Source organism: Astyanax mexicanus, chromosome 10 (genome assembly GCF_023375975.1).
Source record: "Astyanax mexicanus isolate ESR-SI-001 chromosome 10, AstMex3_surface, whole genome shotgun sequence".
Lineage (NCBI taxonomy): Eukaryota > Metazoa > Chordata > Actinopteri > Characiformes > Acestrorhamphidae > Astyanax > Astyanax mexicanus.
Window position 1 is genome coordinate 35,358,764 of NC_064417.1, and position 19,773 is coordinate 35,378,536.

General features: G+C 39.6%; 1 protein-coding gene and 1 long non-coding RNA gene across 4 annotated transcripts in view; one reads left to right on the top strand and one right to left on the bottom strand.

Moving 5' to 3' along the window:
* The window catches only part of dock4 (dedicator of cytokinesis 4), a 107,819-nt gene that overhangs the window by 79,364 nt on the left and 8,682 nt on the right, over positions 1 to 19,773 (top strand). For all 3 annotated transcript variants that reach the window (XM_007252878.4, XM_007252879.4, XM_022684172.2), the window contains 17 exons: positions 17 to 117; positions 354 to 412; positions 1,271 to 1,419; positions 1,633 to 1,718; positions 3,122 to 3,148; positions 3,353 to 3,448; positions 3,612 to 3,672; positions 3,791 to 3,884; positions 7,282 to 7,430; positions 8,457 to 8,543; positions 10,097 to 10,201; positions 11,092 to 11,233; positions 12,280 to 12,446; positions 16,480 to 16,566; positions 17,519 to 17,695; positions 19,406 to 19,489; positions 19,607 to 19,726. In XM_007252878.4, coding sequence (XP_007252940.3) covers positions 17 to 117; positions 354 to 412; positions 1,271 to 1,419; positions 1,633 to 1,718; positions 3,122 to 3,148; positions 3,353 to 3,448; positions 3,612 to 3,672; positions 3,791 to 3,884; positions 7,282 to 7,430; positions 8,457 to 8,543; positions 10,097 to 10,201; positions 11,092 to 11,233; positions 12,280 to 12,446; positions 16,480 to 16,566; positions 17,519 to 17,695; positions 19,406 to 19,489; positions 19,607 to 19,726 — 1,791 coding nt within the window. The remainder of the gene's footprint in view (positions 1 to 16; positions 118 to 353; positions 413 to 1,270; positions 1,420 to 1,632; positions 1,719 to 3,121; positions 3,149 to 3,352; positions 3,449 to 3,611; positions 3,673 to 3,790; positions 3,885 to 7,281; positions 7,431 to 8,456; positions 8,544 to 10,096; positions 10,202 to 11,091; positions 11,234 to 12,279; positions 12,447 to 16,479; positions 16,567 to 17,518; positions 17,696 to 19,405; positions 19,490 to 19,606; positions 19,727 to 19,773) is intronic.
* Positions 8,184 to 13,394, bottom strand: LOC111195802 (uncharacterized). The gene is made up of 3 exons (XR_002651832.2): positions 13,276 to 13,394; positions 12,144 to 12,326; positions 8,184 to 10,743 (listed from the first exon to the last, which is right to left on the bottom strand). It is a non-coding gene; the product is annotated as an uncharacterized LOC111195802 (long non-coding RNA).

The window sequence follows — 19,773 nt, forward strand, 5'->3', positions numbered from 1 at the left end:
TTTCTCTCTGTTTCAGGTGTGGGAGTCCTATTTTTATCTTTCAATCATATTCATCATCCAGCCATGCCTCCAGCTTGAGATGTTCCCTCCATCCAAACGGAAGAAAGTTCTAGAAAAGTGAGTGATTTCTCTAATCTGCAGAATCAGAAAGCCCAGCAGAAAAGATTTCAAAGTGGCTTTTTTATTAATAGGGGAGCAAAAGTGTATTTAATGGTTTGCTGTGTTGTTAGTAGTGGTTTTAGGAACGTGTCTCTTGGGTTTTATCAGTTCAGTAACTGTAAGTTATAACAGCAATATAAAGAGCAGAGTGTATTTCAAGCTGTACACTGATTTCTGTTTTTGTTGTTATGAAGGTATGGAGACATGCGAGTGATGATCGGCTGTGAGATCTTCAGCATGTGGCAGAATCTAGGTGAGACGATGTATACAGTAGCTTGCAAAAGTATTCATACCCCTTAAACTTTTCCATGTTTTGTCACTTTACAACCAGAAACTTAAAAAATATATATTTTTAGATTTTAGAAGTGATAGGTTTTAAATTTTTTTATTAAATAAAAATTTAAAAAATTATGACATGCAAAAAAATTGTGCATGTAAGATAACAAAATGTGAAAAAGTTCATTGGTATATATAATTTTGCAAGCCATTGTATTTACACACTGTCTTGAGAAATAGACTAATTTTCTTTTCTGCTAACTGCACTAAAATTCTGGAAATCTAAGCTTACTATAAATAAACAGAAGTGCTTTCAGGAGAGGAATCTGTGTGGATTAACATTCACCATTTTTATTATTTTTTTTTTACTTTGAAAGAAAATGTTTTTTTTTTTTTTTTAAAGAATGACTGTTTTGTTTACTTAGGCACCATCAGCGGACCTGCTAAATTAGAAGGGAAACATGGGGACACCCTTGTTCCTTACTAGTGTCGCTGAAAATGTGTTTTATAATCCGGTGCGACATATATATAAAAATAGACAAGAAAATTTAAAGTTGATAGTGCGCCTTATAAGATGTGCTTTTTAGTCCGTAAAATATGGTAGATATAGCTTAACCCCTTTAGCATCACAAGTAATACTATTCTGCAAAATAGGACATTAATAACTATGAATATTGAGTAACTATGAATTATAAAACTTACGTATTCTGTAGTTAAGAGGTTTAAACTAGTTGCTTTTTACTCTTTTTCTAAAAGCTCCCACATTTGCCAAACATTTCTTCATCATTAAACAAATATCTTTCGGACACTATATTGTTCCTTTATCTCTCTTTAGGAGATTATAAAGTGAATCTGATTCCTTCACTGATTGGCTCATTCCTGGAAGTCACTTTGGTGCCACAGCCAGACCTGAGAAACGTCCTCATCCCCGTCTTCCACGACATGATGGACAGCGAGGAACGCAGAAGTGGCAACTTCAAACAGGTGCTATTACTCTGACATTCAGTAGTAATCTAAGAATGCACACTTCTTTTTTATTTCACAGCTCTGACATGAGATGTGTGAGGAACTGAAGAGCTGTAGATGGTCTTTGATCAGCCTGTTTATTTGGATCATATGTGGATGATTTACACTGGGAACCTGTAGTAATTGTGCTCATGTGTTTACATCATGTGTGCATGATCTATTGGTCTACAGGTGGAGGCAAAGCTGATAGACAAACTTGAGAGTCTGATGTCGGAGGGCAAAGGAGATGAGACCTACAAAGAACTCTTTAATAATATGTGAGTAGAAAGAGAATTCAGATTGTGTGTTAGTCATTTCAATAGAAAATACACCAAACACAACAATAACATAAATTATATTTTACAGTTACATTACCAGTATTAATTTGTGTGTAGAACACTGAGTGAATTAATAAGATGCTCGCAGGTGTAAAACCAATTGGTAGGTTTATTTCTTAAAGAGCAATGCAAAAAGAAGGCTATAAAACAGAGAAACTGATAAAGATATGAGTCTTGGTACAATCCAAAGTAAGATGAGGTTGATCTGGGCTGGGTTGCACCATTTTTTTTTTTTTTTTGCCAAATTCTCTCCTAAATTGGGGAATAAAGTCTCTAGTTAGTTTCAAACTGTCCATTGACTAAATCTGGTTGTACCACACATCTTTTTGTCCTGTCTTAACTAGTAACAGAATTAATTTGAATTTAGTGAACACTTACATTACAGCTGGCCTATGTATGAACTAACTCACAACCGACCCCTGAAGAGTGATTGCTAATTAGTGGTTGGAGCAGAGACTGTAAAAAAGATGGACGCCGTGTCGCCGTTCCCATTCATTCAATGAAAATGAAGCCAAAATCTTCTGCCATGTTGCCGATCCTGAAACCCGAGTCTGCGCAGTAGAGACCAAAGAAGGGAGAAAGACTGTGGAAAGACAGCCTACTCATTTAAATAACCCCGCCCCTAAGGGGTTCCTCGCGGTCCCAGACTGCAGAGCGGAGCGGAGCAGAGCGGAGCTGACGGTCTGTTAGTGGTCCCGCAGAGCCCATAACCAGCCCTTTTACAATAACCACACCTTTTTTGAATAGAGCTGAATAACGTTTTAAAAATTAATTCTGTGGGGATATAAAAATTTGACAATATAAGCAGAGGTTACACTAGCTGTTACATTTAAATAAAGGAGGTAGAATTACAGTATATTAGAAAAAAATGTGATTGAAAGTTGTCTGTTTTGCCATTGAAACCTATGGGGATGGGTGGGGTTACACAGCTTTCTGAAACCGAACAGCAGGGGGCGCCCAACATGTGGTGGCTTCACTTTTGAGAGAGGATGCTCTGTCCAGCCACACACAGTCTATGGGTTGGAGTCTTATGAGTGGCTGAAGGATTTTGGGAGTTTGAGTTTAGAAAAGTGACTGTGGTAGTCTGACATTGTACAGTATAAAAGTTATTTTATTGTCTTCTTCATTGAAACACGCCAAATGCTCTTTATATTGTGTTATCATTTCATGTGGAATGGACCAGTAGAAGTGTTTCAGAATATCTTCTCACTGCATTAATTTACTTTGAAAGTTAAGAACATTTTACCTGCTCTTGTTAAGGTAGTGTTTTGCTTAGACAGTCATGATATGCAGTAATATTTTACTAACACCATGTTTTTTTCTGTTTATTTCCTATTGAACAGAATTCCACTGTTTGGTCCATACCCAAGGTAAGAGGCACCTTAGTTGACTCACCATAGAATCTAATTCTTGACTGTGAGACAGTCCTCTTCAGATGTTGTCTAATTATGCCAATTATATCTGATTGTATTAATATTAGACTGACAAGCTTTAAGATGCTCTGCAGTAAGAGTAAGTAGAGTGAAGGTGCAGTCACGGGAACCTCTCTTTCTGTGTGCGTGTGTGTGTTTTAGTCTGCTGAAGAAGATTGAGAGAGAGACCTGGAGAGAGAGTGGAGTCTCTCATATTGCCACCGTTACACGCCTTATGGAGAGACTACTCGATTACAGGTAATAAAGCAGTGCGCTCTCTGACAAACACACACACACTTTAACAGACACACACATCGCAGTTATAAGGCTAATAAATGTGAAGTTAGAACATAATCTGTCACAGCCTGTCCGGGAAGTGGGCTAGTTATAGAACTGCGTCTTTTATCTCTCTTTGTTTCAGGGACTGCATGAAGATCGGAGAGGTGGATGGGAAGAAGATTGGTTGTACTGTTAACTTGCTGGTAATGAAAAAAATCAAATAAGAAGTCTTGTTCTTAAAAGCAGACAAGGCACGTGATTACTTACTTTCTTTGCTGGGGTTGTAAATTCTGTGGTTTTTTTTTCTTGCTGCTTTTTCAGAACTTCTACAAGACCGAGCTTAATAAAGAGGAGATGTACATACGATACATCCACAAACTCTACGAGCTGCACCTGAAGGCTCAGAATTTTACAGGTATTATTTTACTTTAGTTATTTTACACTTTTATACATACCATATTTTTTGTACTATAAAGCATACTTAAAATCCTTTAATTAATTTCCTCAAACATCGCCAGTGCACCTTCGAATTTGGTGCATCTTATGTAAAGATTCTACTAGTCAAAAAAGGCACTCCGCTGAAGTACAGCATTATTAATGAGTTTCTGTAAAGTTTCTCCAGCACTGAGGCTGGAGCAGTATTAGCATTAGCCGCTAGCATTTACTGCTTAGAGTTGAGTATATTCAGTGTTGGGAAGGTTACTTTTAAAATGTAATCCCTTACAGATTACTGATTACATCACTCAAAATGTAATTTGTAACGTAATCAGTTACATTACTTCAAGTGAGTAACGTAATCTGATTACTTTGGATTACTTTAAATATTGTCATTTTTTTAAGCCTGAATGAATGTAGCAACCACATATTGCATATTATTATTTTATTTTTCTTTCCAGTTAACAAATAGATAAACAAATAAAACAGCCATTTCAATCACTCTATAAAAATACTTATGAAACCATTTCATCAAACAATTTTATGAAACACTTCTATAAATTGATAAAACCATTCAAAACCAAACAATGTAACAACAACCGTAAGTTATCTATTTGCAGGTTTGCCACCAGTGTTAATTTTGACAACAAATTTTGATTTAGTCTTAGTCATAGTCTTGTGACGAAAATAGCATTTAGTTTTAGTCACAATTTAGTCATCTGAAATGTTTTTAGTTTTAGTCGACTTAATGTCATAAGAATATAGTCTACTAAAATTACAGTAAATTTAGTCGACTAAACTGTAAAAGGGTGTAAATGTAAATGCATTTTTCATCAGTTCCCTTGAATTATTAACTATACACTTATACGAAATGAAACGTTTAATAACCACTTGAGTAATATTGTTAATGTTTGAAAGTGAAATATATTTTTTATATGATTTAATGTATATTATTATTATTGTAGGTGTGTGACTATATATATTTTACATTTAAAGCATTTTGCTCTAGAAATCAGGTCATTAAAAATCTGAATAGTTAAATTATAGTTTGAACAGCGTTGTAGATGGAAAAACAGCTTTTAAATGATCTAGTTTTATCTCCAGCACTAACCCAGCACATCTACTGTACCTACAGTCTATAAATGAGATCAGAAACACACATTCACACACTGTGCTGTAGAGATGCTCTCAGGATGTACTGAGAGACTTCATGAGTTAAAGTAAGAAACTTATGAGAAAGTGCTGTAAGGAATTTACACAGACTTTTGGGTTCATAGATTCACTTATTTTATTGTTTTATTTTGGTTATATTATTGAGTTTCTTTCTGACCTGTTCCTGCTTTAACACTAGCTATATCTTTCCCACTTTGAGACTAAACAGATGATCTGATCTTAATGAGTTAGGGTTCTGTAACAGTTCTGTGTTTTAGTGCACTGCTGAGTTAAACACACCATCAGCTCATGAAATAACATTAGTATTAAAACGCTGATCTCTGCATGGAGATCTGTGTGACTCTGGTCTGCAGAAGCTGAATTGTGGTGTTTTTACCGGAGATTGAGTCGCTCCACGCGGTTTACACGTTATCTTGTTTTTCGCGACGTCAAAGGAGAAATATATCGCCTCTCCCCTCTCTCTCTCCCTGCTGAACGAGTTAACTTCCAGTCGAGCTCCGTAAGTATCGACAGGTTAATTCCCGGGTTTGTAACTGAGCGCGCGGCGCCACCTTCGCTAAAGTAGCAGTGATTGGATCTCTTCTTAACTGGTCCCTTCCTTTCACAGAACTAAATCAGTTCTGATTGGATTTCGTTCCTGCCAAATATTTTCGTCTCGTTTTTATTCGTTGACCAAAATGTGCGGAGCCGCTGTCTGCCCCTCCTCCCTGTGTGTGTGTGTGTGTGTGTGTGTGCAGCGAGACGGGAGGAGGGGCAGACAGTTCCCTGTCATATCAGAGCGATTTCACCGCAAAATGTTATTTGCGTTTTGTCAGTGTTGGATTGGAAGAGCAAAAATAGGAAAGTACCGCAATGTAACCCTTTTATTTTAGCAGAGTAACTGTAATCTGATTACCATTTACTGAAGCAGTAACTGTAACGGATTACAGTTACCTATAATTTGTAATCTGATTACGTAACGCCGTTACATGTAATCCGTTACTTCCCAACACTGAGTATATTGGACTGTACTCTGCGTGTTTACCATGTTAAAACAAGCTACGTGGGACGAACCGCTAGTTGATAGCACCCTGGCTTACCAGAACACTCAGGGTTCCTCAATGTAGTGCTGACAGGGGGCATTTCTTAGCACTCGGCGCTGCTAACCATGGCTAGCGCTGCTGCTAACCGCTCTGTTGAAAATACTGGAAATCTAAGGTTAAAATACTTAAATCTCAGGTTAAAAAATCTGTGTGGATTAACATCCAGCACTCTTATTTTTTAAAGAATTCAGCAGTGAGACCTGCTGAATTAGAAGGAAAACATGGTGACACCCTTGGTCTTTACTATTGACACTTAAAATGCATCTTAGGTATCAAAATAGACCAGAAAATAGATGTTCATTGATAGTAAGCCTTATAATGTGGAAAATATAGTGCGGAAAAAACGATATATAGTGCAGAAATTTATAGGATTTATAGTGCGGACAATACGATAATTATACGACTGAACACTTTCAGGAAATAATTATACTAAAAAGGTTTAGTACATAATTATACAATTCTCCAAACACTTTCTGTACAGAAACAGTTTATAAGTATGCAGCTAAACAATTTCAGTACACCATTATTCAACTGTCTGAACAGTTTAAGTTGCACAGTTGTACAGCTGAACTCTTTTGAACATTTAAGGCACATTTATATTTGCTAAAACTCTTCACTTGGATGAAGATCAGATCACATTTTATGACACATTTATGCCAAAAACCTTTAAATTACAAAGGGTTCACATACTTTTTCTTGACAATGTGTATAATTTTAAAGCTGAACTGTACACAGGGACCGAGCTCAACAATTACACAGCTGAACACGTTTAGTAGTGTATTTATTTTTTCCTGTTAACTTTAGCTTCAGTAACTTGTAATTTTGTTTCCTGTGGCCATACTGTCAAACCCAGATCTGGTGCTGTAGTGGGTGTCACTTAGCATGGTAATAAAACATGTGTAATGTGGTGTGTAAAGTGTGCCTGTGTGTGCCTGTGTGTGTGTGTGTGTGTGTGTGTGTGTGTGTGAGAGAGAGAGAGAGAGAGAGAGAGAGAGAGAGAGAGAGTTTTTCCCGAAGTTGTTCAAGAAATGATGCAAGAGTTTGTAACTGTATAACTGACTGGGAGTGTGCTTTTGTGTGTGTCTACCTATTTGTGTGTGTGTGTGTGTGTGTGTGTGTCAGAGGCGGCCTACACACTGCTGCTGTATGATGAGCTGCTGGAGTGGACAGAACGGCCTTTGAGGGAGTTTCTGACCTACCCTATGCAAAGCGAGTGGCAGAGAAAAGAGTGCCTCCACCTCACCATTATCCACAACTTCGACAGAGGCAAAGTCAGTTCAGTCTCTCTTTCTCTCTTATTATGTCTCTCTCTCTTACAAATCTCAGTATGGTCATAATATCAAAAGAAAAAAATGCACCCAAACCTAAGCAGGATTCATTTGCTTCTAAGAGCTGTTAGGATTGGTCCCTTATTGTGACGTCACAATAAGGAACATGCATACAACCACCCTGGCGTCACCCGTCACTTCCTATCAGAGCCCCACCCACTACAGTTGTAGACATCAGTTGAAGAAATACCATTTCGGTTTGCTGGTTGAAAACCTCAGACAGTACACAGAAAGGTTAGCCAGCAGACTTTGTCTGAGGGAGGGATCTGTGGCAGGTCAGGGTGCAGATGAGTTTCGTGCTTCTAGCGCAGTAAAGCATGAACTAGCTTGTTCGTGTTTTGCCCTTTAGCACAAGCTAACGCTGTCGTTTGGCAAACAATCAGCATATACATGGATTGGCCAGCAACAGCTGTTTGCATAAAAGTGACAGAGCCCCTAAAAGGCTCATTCTGAAAGGGATTGAATCTGGAAAATATAGAGCTCTTTGGTGAGAGAGCTCTTTTTATGTAAGAGTGATTGTATACAAAGAACGTCATGAACATGTTTTGTATAGCTCCTTAGACCTGTTCTAACTTGTGTAAAAAGAGGTATAACATATACCATTTAAAGAGAAGGAATAAATGACCTTCTTTTACTGGAAATTAATGAAAATAATTGAATTCAAATTCATTGTAGAGTGTTTTTTATCCATTCATAAAAAAAAGTAAATAAATATACGTAAATACCTTTATATCACGTAAAGAAGAGGAAACCAGCAGAAATTAAGATTTATGTTACATAACATTCATGCTAAGAAAACTGATCCAAAACATTAAATATTCACTAGTATGATTACTGAAAATGTTTGTTGGAAACGGACAAATCTGGGATTTCATGGTGAGATGAGTCAGGCTTCACTGTACTGTTGTGTTTCTTCTTGCTTGCTGTTTGATCCATTACAGCAGCTGAAAAGTCTTTTCTAAATTGCAGTGCTGGGAGAACTGCATCATACTCTGTCGAGAGCTGGCTAATCAGTACGAGGCTTACTACGACTACAGGAACCTTAGTAAAATGAGAGTGAGTATTCTACGCTTTTCCTGGAACGGGCTGCCACAGATTTGGCCTGATGGATTTTTGTGAGTGTGTTGTTGGGAATATATTATATGAAAGTGTTCCATTTTGCAGTTTTCTTTGAAGCTTTAATAGGATTATTGCAGTAGTCAGAGGGGCACCGACGCCCGTTTATAGACTTTATGCCAACCTTCTCGTACTCGCTTTTCTCATGTTTCCTCTCTCTCTCTCTCTCTCTCTCTGTTTTTCCGTCCTCTAAATATTCACATTAGGAATTGGTCCTCCAAACAATCCTCTAATAAGATTAAGTTCACATTCTGCTCAGGCATAAATGAGAGCAGGGCACAAAATAATGGATATTTTACAGAGTTAAACATGTTCAACTGGAGTATGTTTTTGGATTGGTCATCTTTTAATGTTGCCGTAGCAACATGATTTCTTAATAATGACCAAGTTAAATGTGGATGAATTCTTAATTATTATTCTAATTTGTAGTCAAAAATAAATTTGAGGCAGCCTCTTTGTACTAATCATATTTATATTTATGCACATATTTTATGCATTTAGGCTGGAAAGGTCAACATGTGATCCTTTGATTTTATTTTAGCACCTGCAGTCTTATTAATAAAGGTATTACAAATGTTGTTGTTTTTTTTTTCTCCTTTTTTTAAGAGAGATGCTCTAGAAGAGCCACCATGTGTGTTAGAAAAAAAATATAACTTTTTTTCTAGTTTTTTTTTTAACAGTTTAAAGGTTCCTTACACTCAAAGTTTTACTACTATCCACCTTATTCTGCCACACCCACTTTTAAAGAGTTAGTTTCGCCTGTATTTGTGTTAGAATATCCAGTCCGTTCATATTAGATGAACGTCAACAATTATTGTCATATTATTTTTAAAATAATTGCAGTCTGAAGTAGCTACAGTTGTGGACACTGATCATAAAGTAGCTAGATATAGAAACCTAACAGTTCAGCAGGCTATTAAACGTGGTTTACAGCTATTTTGGAGCATATTTGGGGATACCACATAGCTATAGCTAGGTTAACTAGGGTTATCTAGTTAGCTGTCACTGTCACACTCTGACACCCTCAAACTAACCAAATATATTATACTACTCATTCTGTACGTTTATCATCACTGTGATTATAGTCTACAGTGTATCACTTATCACTTACAGTGTATTACTTAAGCTTAAAAGTGTCTTTGAATTGTAATCTATACATATTATGTAGCAGAATTTTGCAGGCTGCTTATGTGAAATATTGTAATCAATCTTGCGTATGATAAGCTGCAGGTAACACTGGCATTTCAGCTTTTGTATAATGCAGCATTGAGCTGTCTGAATTAAAATCCAGGCTTTCAGGGTAAAGCACTGATCTAATGAGTCATGGAGTTTTCTTTCATTTACATTTGAATCAGTTGGATTATGATGTTTAGGCTAAATCTTGTACATCGCTAAGGCTCTCCACAGACGGTGGCAGTGATTTGTCATCCTTAGAGCTCTTTCCGTACTCTTGCATTAAGGTTAATGAGGCGTTTTATTTCTGTGCTCTCTAGCTGATGGAGGCATCTCTCTACGATAAGATAATGAACCAGCAGAGGCTCGAGCCAGAGTTCTTCAGGATCGGCTTCTACGGCAAAAAGTTCCCCTTCTTCTTACGGGTAAATACTGAAAACTGTGTAAAGTTTGGTGCTCCTATTTGAGTTTATATTCATGTAATTTTTATATTTCTAACCCAACATGACGGTTTGAGAGCATAGAGTACCATAGAGATTGGACACCCCTCTTCTCATTCAGTGTGTTTCTTTCTTTGTTTTTAAAATCTATATATTGTAAATTTAATATTGAAGTCTATATTTAAGCTATACAGGAAAACATGCAAAATTATTTTGTAAAAAAAAAAAATAGTGAAAACAAACAAACATGGTTTATACTTTAGATTTAGGTCCTTCTAGCTTGGCACAGCTTTGACAGCTTTGATGACAGATCTGCACACTCTTGAGGTAGAGTCACCTGGAATAGTTTTCTCAGCATCTTGAAGGAGTTCCTGGAGGTGCTGAACAATAGCTGCTGCTTTTCCTTCACACTGTGAAGCTCCAGCTCATCCTAGATCACCAAATCACCATCTCAGTTGATCAGGTTTAGGTCAGGGGATTGTGGAGGACAAACACTGTTTTTGTCTACTGCGTACTTTCATACAGCTCTGAAAAAAAAATTAAGAGATCATGTCAGTTTCTGAATCAATGTCTCTGATTTTGCTATTTATAGCAATTTGTTTGAACAAAATGAACATTGTTTATTCTATGAACTACATTTCTCCAAAATTCCAAATAAAAATATTGTTATTTAGAGCATTTATTTGCATTTTTTGGTTATGAAGTTTCATGCATAGTCCTCTAGGTGGTGCAGTACACCCAGCAGAGTGCTCCTATACTGGAGATCATGTTTAGGCTTCAGACATTATTCAGGCCTCTCAGTTTCACTTATGTTTATTTATGTATGTGTATCGCTCTCTCTTTTGTGTGTGTGTGTGTGTGTGTGTGTTGTGCAGAATAAGGAGTTTGTGTGTCGGGGGAATGATTATGAGCGGCTGGAGGCGTTTCAGCAGAGGATGCTGAGTGAGTTCCCTCATGCCATCGCCATGCAGCACGCCAACCAGCCGGACCAGACCATCCTGCAGGCTGAGGCTCAGTGTATCCTGTAGACGAGTGTGTGTGTTTTTTTAAGATGGGGGTCCAAATGTTCTGCAGCTGTCAGACAGACATTGCTTTAAGATCTGGTCGTTTGATTAATGCGTAGTTCTGCATAGAACATCTGTTTGAATGATTGAATGTGCTGGGACTGTGCCAGCGGCACTTTGTTGTCAGAGCAGCCCCAAAAGCAGGCTGCAGTGAGCAGACTGCAGTCCTGGCGTTCACTGACTGATGACTCGAATCACTATTTTAAACCAGTAGTTAGAATAAAGATGGGCAAAGATCTTTTGTATCAGACATGTTTTCTGTCTGAAGTTTGCTGCCTTAATTTTGCGCTTAAGCTATTAAGCTTATGGAGCTCATAAATAAGGGCATTGTGCAAAGTGTATAAAAAATATCATCACGCTTCATGCCTCAAACTGCATCTTGCAAGTAGTGTTCCAAATAAAAATAGAAAAAAAGGGTAAAACACAACTACTGCTATCTTTAGCACTGTGTGATTTATTCAATTTTTTTTTTAAATAATTTTATTGTTGAGGGAAATTATGTTCCAAATCTTTTAATTGTTTTATTGTTTTGTCATTGCATGAAAACTACAAAAATCTTTATTCTAAACTTTATTAATGTAAAATAAGTTAGAAGTAACTACGCAATTTTAAACATTATTGGAAATCTTTGCTATCATTTACTGCATAGTTGATTTTGTATGTTAAAAGTGATATCTATCCAAATCTTTAATTTGTTTTACTCAATTTAATATTTAAGAAGGGTTATTGTAGGTGTATATGTAGTTTAACACTTCCTAAAGAAAATATAGCAGAGGACTTTTACAGAATCTATGCTGACACCTCGCGCACAGAAAGCAGCCCTGCAGAATACAGTAGCGATATTCATGATATGATGATGGTACCTTCAGGAAAGTGCTTCTGTGTTCAGGCTTTTTTAGGGTTGCTAGATTTGCTGGCTCTGTTTTTATGAACTTCTCTGCAAAGGTTGCATTTTATGTCCACTGAATCCATGCATTCCCTTAACTGCTGCTGCCTCAGACCTGCAGATTTATGCAGTCAGTCCTGTCCCAGACAATCAGGACGTCCTGCAGAGAGACGGCGTGCCCAACAACATTAAAAGCTTCTACAAAGTTAATCACATCTGGAGGTTCCGCTATGACAGACCCTTCCACAAGGGCACGAAGGACAAAGAGAATGAGTTCAAGGTGGGACACTCCTCTTATAAACACTTACTGAACATACAGCAGTGCTGTGTTTTAGTGCTTTTAAAGCCATAATTCAGGTTTAGTATCTGCTCATCAGTTGTGTTGAACTGTGTAAATTAGTCTGTGGGACAAATCTGTGTTTCTCAACCAAATGTTTAGGAGGTTATTGACAGTCTGTCCTGATTTTTGCCTGCAGTACCTCATGTGTACCTTTTTTAAGGCATTTACCAGGCTGTAGATTCTGATTCAGTACGATACTACTGCTGAATGATTCTGATTCAGTAAGAAAACCACACTAACAATGGGCCTGGTAAAAAGCTGAATTAAAGTAAACATTTGGTAAATTAGTTAGCGTTAGCTTGCCGGTTAGCGTTATCTAGCCGGTTAGCGTTAACTAGCCGGTAATTTAGCCCGTTAGCGTTAGCTTGCCAGTTAGCGTTAGCTAGCCCATTAGGCGTTATCTAGCCCATTAGCGTTTTCTAGCCCGTTAGCGTTTTCTAGCCCGTTAGCGTCATCTAGCACGTTAGCGTTAGCTTGCTGGTTAGCGTTAGCTTGCCCGTTAGCGTTCGTCAACTAGCCGGTAATTTAGCCCGTTAGTGTAAGCTAGCCCGTTAGTGTTAGCAAGCCCGTTAGCGTAAGTTGCCAGTTAGCGTTAGCTAGCCGGTAATCTTGCCCGTTAGCGTTAGCTAGCCCGTTATCTTGCTGGTTAGCGTTAGCTTGCCGGTTAGCGTTAGCTAGCACAGAGGCTACTAGACAGAAAAACTCCGTCTAACGCAGAAGCTCCACTGCCCATTACTAAAGCCAGTCGGATTAATTTATCTAACTTTACCTGTCCAGTCTGGATCCAGTTAAAGCTGAAGTGAAGCCGTTCTCTTTTTCTGAAGCTCTGCTGTGTGTCAGTAGGATGGTGAAATGGACACTCGCTCTAACGACTCCACTACAGAACAGCACACAGTGCTGCCCAGAGCGGAGCCTGAGGCATTCATTAAAAAATCGGCCTTGTGGGCGCAGATATCGGCCGATGCCGATTATTTAAAAACTTTTGATAATATTCAGAATCAGAATTGCCTTTATTGTCACATGGTCACAAGTACCAGCAAAATTAGCCATAATATTGAACACCAATGTGTTGTTAATAGCTTGCTGTAGTTGAGAAATTCACTGTTTTTGTTATTTCTTTATTAAGAAGCTCACTAAATAATGAAGAAGCTGTCAAGCCAGGACAGCAGGTTTCTCTCTCTCTCTATCTTTCTCTGAAATGTATAAGTTGATGCACTCAGGTGTGTTCTGAGCTCCGCTCTCCTCTTCACTCTGCTGAAGCTGAAGCTAATTAAACAGCGTGGGGTTCTTTCGTCTGATCCATCACATGCACACACATGCGGTTAGCCTCAGACCAAACTCAGGAGCTGAGAAGTCAGCCTCAGCACTTCCTCTGTCCCTCCAGAGACAGCCCGCACGCCGTGCAGCCTCTAAACACACAGCAGGACGAGGCCTTGTACTGTCAGCTCCGATTTAGCTGAATTATTGCACACGTGCGCAGGAGTGCTCTTCTTGCTAGTTAAGTTGGCTTGTCAAAGCCAACTTACTGTTCTTCTTATTCTTCTTATTATTATTATTATTCTACGCTAAAATTTCTCAACGCTACTCCTCCTACAGTTTTCGAGCTAGAACCACCAAACTTCACAGGATGGTAGAACCCATAGCCGTGGAGTGTGCTTGTGCTTTTCTAAGCGATCGGAGAACCAGGGTTCTAGCACGGTTCCGTCAAAGTCACTTTTTTCCCCATAGACTTCCATTCACACTTTTTTCAAACTGCTCTAAAAGTCACAATTTTCAAGCTAGAACCACGAAATTCACAAGACATACAGAACTTGCAGAGACGTTTCAGACGATATGCTGATCTCACCGATACGATTTACGGTTTTCGTAAAATTATCGTACGAACTTTCCCCATAGGAATGAATGGGCGGAATGTTGGCCATCTCACACACACCAGCCGATCCTGCGCACGGCCCCCCTCTCTGCCCTGCTCCTCAGTACTGTATCTGTATGGAGAAGAGACTGCTGAACACAACCCACACCAGAACCAATACCACACTACACACACCACACACCACACAAAATCCACACACCACACACTCTACACACCCCACACACTCCACACCACACATACCCCACACCACACATACCCCACACCACACACACCAAACCCCACACACACACCACACACTCTACACACCCCACACAACACACAGTCCACTCCCCACACTACATACACTCCACACCACACACAATCCACATCACACACACTCCACACCACACACTCCACACTTCACACCCCACTCCACAGCCCACACCACACACACTCTACACACCACACACACCCCACACCACACACAGTCCACAGCCCACACTACACACACTCCACACCACACACTACACACATTCCACACCACACATACCCCACACCACATACTCCATATCCCACCCCAAACACAGTCCACACCCCACCCCACACACAACCAACACCACACCACACACTCTACACACCCCACACACTCCACACCCCACACACTCCACACCACAAACACTTCAAACCACACATACCCCACACCACACACGCTTCAAACCACACATAACCCACACCACACACACACTCCACACCACACAAACCCCACACCACACACACTTTAAACCACACACACACTTCATACCCCACACCACACACACTCCACCACACACATACCACACACACTTCACACCCCACACCACACACACTAAACAGCACACATACCCCACACCACACACACTTCAAACCACACATACCCCACACCACACACACTTCAAACCACACATACCCCACACCACACACACTTCAAACCACACATACCCCACACCACACACACTTCAAACCACACATACCCCACACCACACACACTCCACACCACACATACCCCACACCACACACACTCCACACCACACAAACCCCACATTACACACACTTCAAACCACACAAACCCCACACCACACACACTTCAAACCACACATACCCCACACCACACACACTTCAAACCACACATACCCCACACCACACACACTCCACACCACACAAACCCCACACCACACACACTTTAAACCACACACACTCCACAGCTCACATAGCCCACACCACACACACTCCACCCCACACACACTTCATACCCCACACCACACACACTTTAAACCACACACACACTCCACAGCTCACATACCCCACACCACGCACACTCCACCACACACATACCACACACACTTCACACCCCACACCACACACACTCCACAGCACACATACCCCACACCACACACACTTCAAACCACACATACCCCACACCACACACACTCCACACCACACATACCCCACACCACACACACTTCAAACCACACATACCCCACACCACACACACTTCAAACCACACATACCCCACACCACACATACTCCACACCACACAAACCCCACACCACACACACTTCAAACCACAGAAACCCCACACCACACACAATTCAAACCACACATACCCCACACCACAGACACTTCAAACCACACATACCCCACACCACACACACTCCACACCAAACAAACCCCACACCACACACACTTTAAACCACACACACTCCACAGCTCACATACCCCACACCACACACACTCCACCACACCACACTCTCTACACACCACACCACACACACTCCACAACACACACACACACTCCACACCTAATACACACAACTCACCCCACACTCCACCACACATACACCACACTCCACCCCACATTCCAAACACACCACACCAAACACACTCCACAACCCACTCCACACCCCACTACACAACTTAGTAACTATTTGACAAGCCAACTTAAAGTTCGTTCACGAACTTTGCCTTTTCTAGTTGAGATAGTGAATGGTTTTGTTTTCTTTGGGATAATGATACAGCATGTGGAAGAAACTGAGCTTTTCTGTGTGTGCGTTTCTCTGTGTGTGTGTGTTTGTGTGTGTGCAGAGTCTGTGGGTGGAGAGGACTACACTGAGCTTGGCTCAGAGTCTCCCAGGAATCTCTCGCTGGTTTGAGGTGGAGAAACGGGAACTGGTGAGAAATGAAAATCTTCTAACCTCTGACTTTTCTACTGATAAATTACAGTTTTAGAGAAAAGCAGCCACTTCAAAACATCTTAAGCATTTCATGTCTGTCTGATGCTGTATTTACACTAACTTTGGAGGCAAACAATATGCGAAACAATAAAAATGTGTAAAGGGTTTGTGATAAAAATGGTATTGAGGCTTTATTTTGACGGATTATTTATTATTTATTTTATGTATGTCCTAAATTTGGTACCAATGACTTATCCTTTGCATTCTCACAAATTTCATTGTGAGGGTATTCTGTTCATTTTATTATTTTATAATTGTGGAATGAGAGACTCAATTTCCAGAGCTTTTTCCATGTAACAAGGCTACATTCCTTTCTAGAAATCTCTCTCAATAAAAAAAATAATTTAAAAATATTATTTAAATATTTAGATATAATAAAAAAATAGTGTTTTTTAACCCCCTACATTTTTTTAAGTTCCAACCTGCTTGCTTGGATTGTATTTATAAAACAGACTTGTCAAAACCTTTGCTGATGATGCTATATGTACAAAAGCTTCTAAGTATTTATACAAAAATATAGTTTATATACTAGAACAAATATACAATACATAACAGTAGTACAAACCAGATTTGTACACACACTCTGACCACTAGAGATCTAATAACCTTTTAACATGAATTGATGCTTTGGTCACTAGCACTGTACAGGTTTGCACTGATGGGGTAGGACCTTGATTATTGCTAGTTAATTCATATTAACAATAAAATACTGAACCATCAGTACTTTTTGCAGTACTGGACCTCTCCTGAGTGGCTCCTTATAAAACTCTTGCTTTCTTTAGCAGTGAATTTGCAGTATTCCTCTGTACAGTGAGTACATTATTAAAGAGATGTGTACAGTCTGTGTGTGTAAGCAGTGCACCCGTGGGTGCTCCGTGTGTGCTCTGCAGGTGGAAATGAGTCCTTTGGAGAACGCCAGCGAGGTGATAGAGAATAAGACTCTGCAGCTGCGCACCCTGATCGCTCAGTGCCAGATGCGGCAGATGCAGAACATCAACCCTCTCACCATGTGCCTGAATGGAGTCATCGATGCGGCGGTGAACGGAGGACTCGCTCGATACCAGGAGGTACTGCAGATATAACTAGTTTTTCTGTGAGCAGAGATACTTTAGAGCTTGTCTACAGAAGATGAGCATGTTATACAATATTTATACATACTAGGATTGTAAATATGTCTGGAAAAACTAAAGGTTATTAAAAAAACAAACTGTTATGTGAGATATACTGTATTTGTGCAGTAGACGGAAGAAAGCTTCGTAAATTGTGGAGGATCCAACTCATCCTGTGTCTGTTAAATTCAGTTTCCAGGGATGGATTTTTACTGTAAACAGAACTGTTTAACACCTACCTACCTGTACTTAACTGGTGGTGTTCCATAGACACATGTGTTCCTTAGCTCTGAATTTACTGGGCAAAGCATAAAACACTGATGTGTTATTTGCACAAATAACACAGGAATTAACTGCCATGCTGTTCCTAGTTCTGTTATCTCTGTCTGACGAGACAGTGTCGTTGCCTGGCTTAAGCTCTGCCTGTGGGCGGTCGCAAGCCAAGGTGGGCGAGGCCATGAAATCACGAGTTTACATAGACACACTCTGCTTTTCCTGATCGATTCATTTTCGGAATATTTTATTTTACTAGCTAGTGCAGACAATAGAGGTTGAGTAAGAGTTTCATATGGAGCATGCATATACAACTCAGAGCGACCTATAATATTTCACAAACAACAGTGTATAGTAAATACAACTGGTATGCTCTTAAGTGTGTATTTGTGAGTGATGCCTGTACTAATATGTACATGTATGTTTTAATGTTTATTTATTTATTTATTTATTATCTATTTTTACAAGTGAAACCCTATTCAAAAATTGATAATACAGTTTTACTATTCTATTCTATTCTATTCAATTTTATTTTATTTTATTCTATTCTATTTATTTATCGTAATATGTGGCAGGACTATAGGCTTTAAGAACATGGGTTTTAAATGTATTGATCAGCTCAGATTAAAGCCTTCATTAGACCAGGATCTGGACTGCAGACTGTATGTTTGAAACCACTGATTTATACTAAAAATTATATGGGTCCCCTCTTCTCAACTCCTTATTCCCAGATGTAAGAACAGTTTAGAGTTCTTGATAATTCAGTCGTGAAAATGTTAAAATAATGAAGGGTTATGTTTCCTTTTGCCGATTTCAACCTGTTTGATTCCGAACAGAGCTTTACCTCCTCTCCTATGGAAGCACTTCACTGACTAACTGAAAGAAGGACAGGATTGTGCTTACTGCTCATAGGCATATCGTGTATAAAGCATGCAGTGGGTATTTAATGACTATACTTTACCTTCTCACTCTATAGGAGTATTAGACAGTTGCCAGGCAACTGCATGTTAGACACTGGCTTTTTATGGGCTTGTGCCACAGAGGCAATTAAAAGGGAAGAGCTGTCAGCAGGGGTCCTCCAAAAGCCCAACATGCTCTGCGAAGTTACAGACCTGCCGTAGTTGTTGAGCCGGCCTGCTGTTAGGTGTGCTGCATCCACGGGCGTTTTGTTGATAAACAGAGCAGGTTAGAGGATTCAGCACCTCAGCTGCGCTTCTGCAGCATTGTTAGGATAGTTCTACTTGTTTATTTTTTAGCCACTTAATTTTTCAGTGACAGGATTCTCTCAATTCACACCAGTCATTCATAATACACTTTTCTTTAGAGCCAAAACATTTATTTTAAGGGGGTTTGCAGGCTTTCACTCCTTACTGTGTTTTTTTAATTTTATTACAGGCTTTCTTTGCAAAAGATTACATTTCCAATCACCCCGAGGACGGAGATAAGATCACCCGTCTCCGTGAGCTTATGTTCGAGCAGGTAATGTTTACTACATTAAACCCATAGCATTCTGATGTGCATTTAGCCAGGTGTGTGCTTGATTTAATGTGTGGATCTGATGTAAAGCTCGAAATGTAAATGCACTCTCTACTGTAGGCCCACATTCTGGAGTACGGCCTGGCTGTGCACGAGAAGTTTGTCCCACAGGACATGCGTCCACTGCACAAAAAGCTTGTTGATCAGTTCCATGTGATGCGATCCAGTCTGGGCATTCAGGTCAGTCTAATGGCAATGGCTTGGTTTAGTATGATTTACATATATAG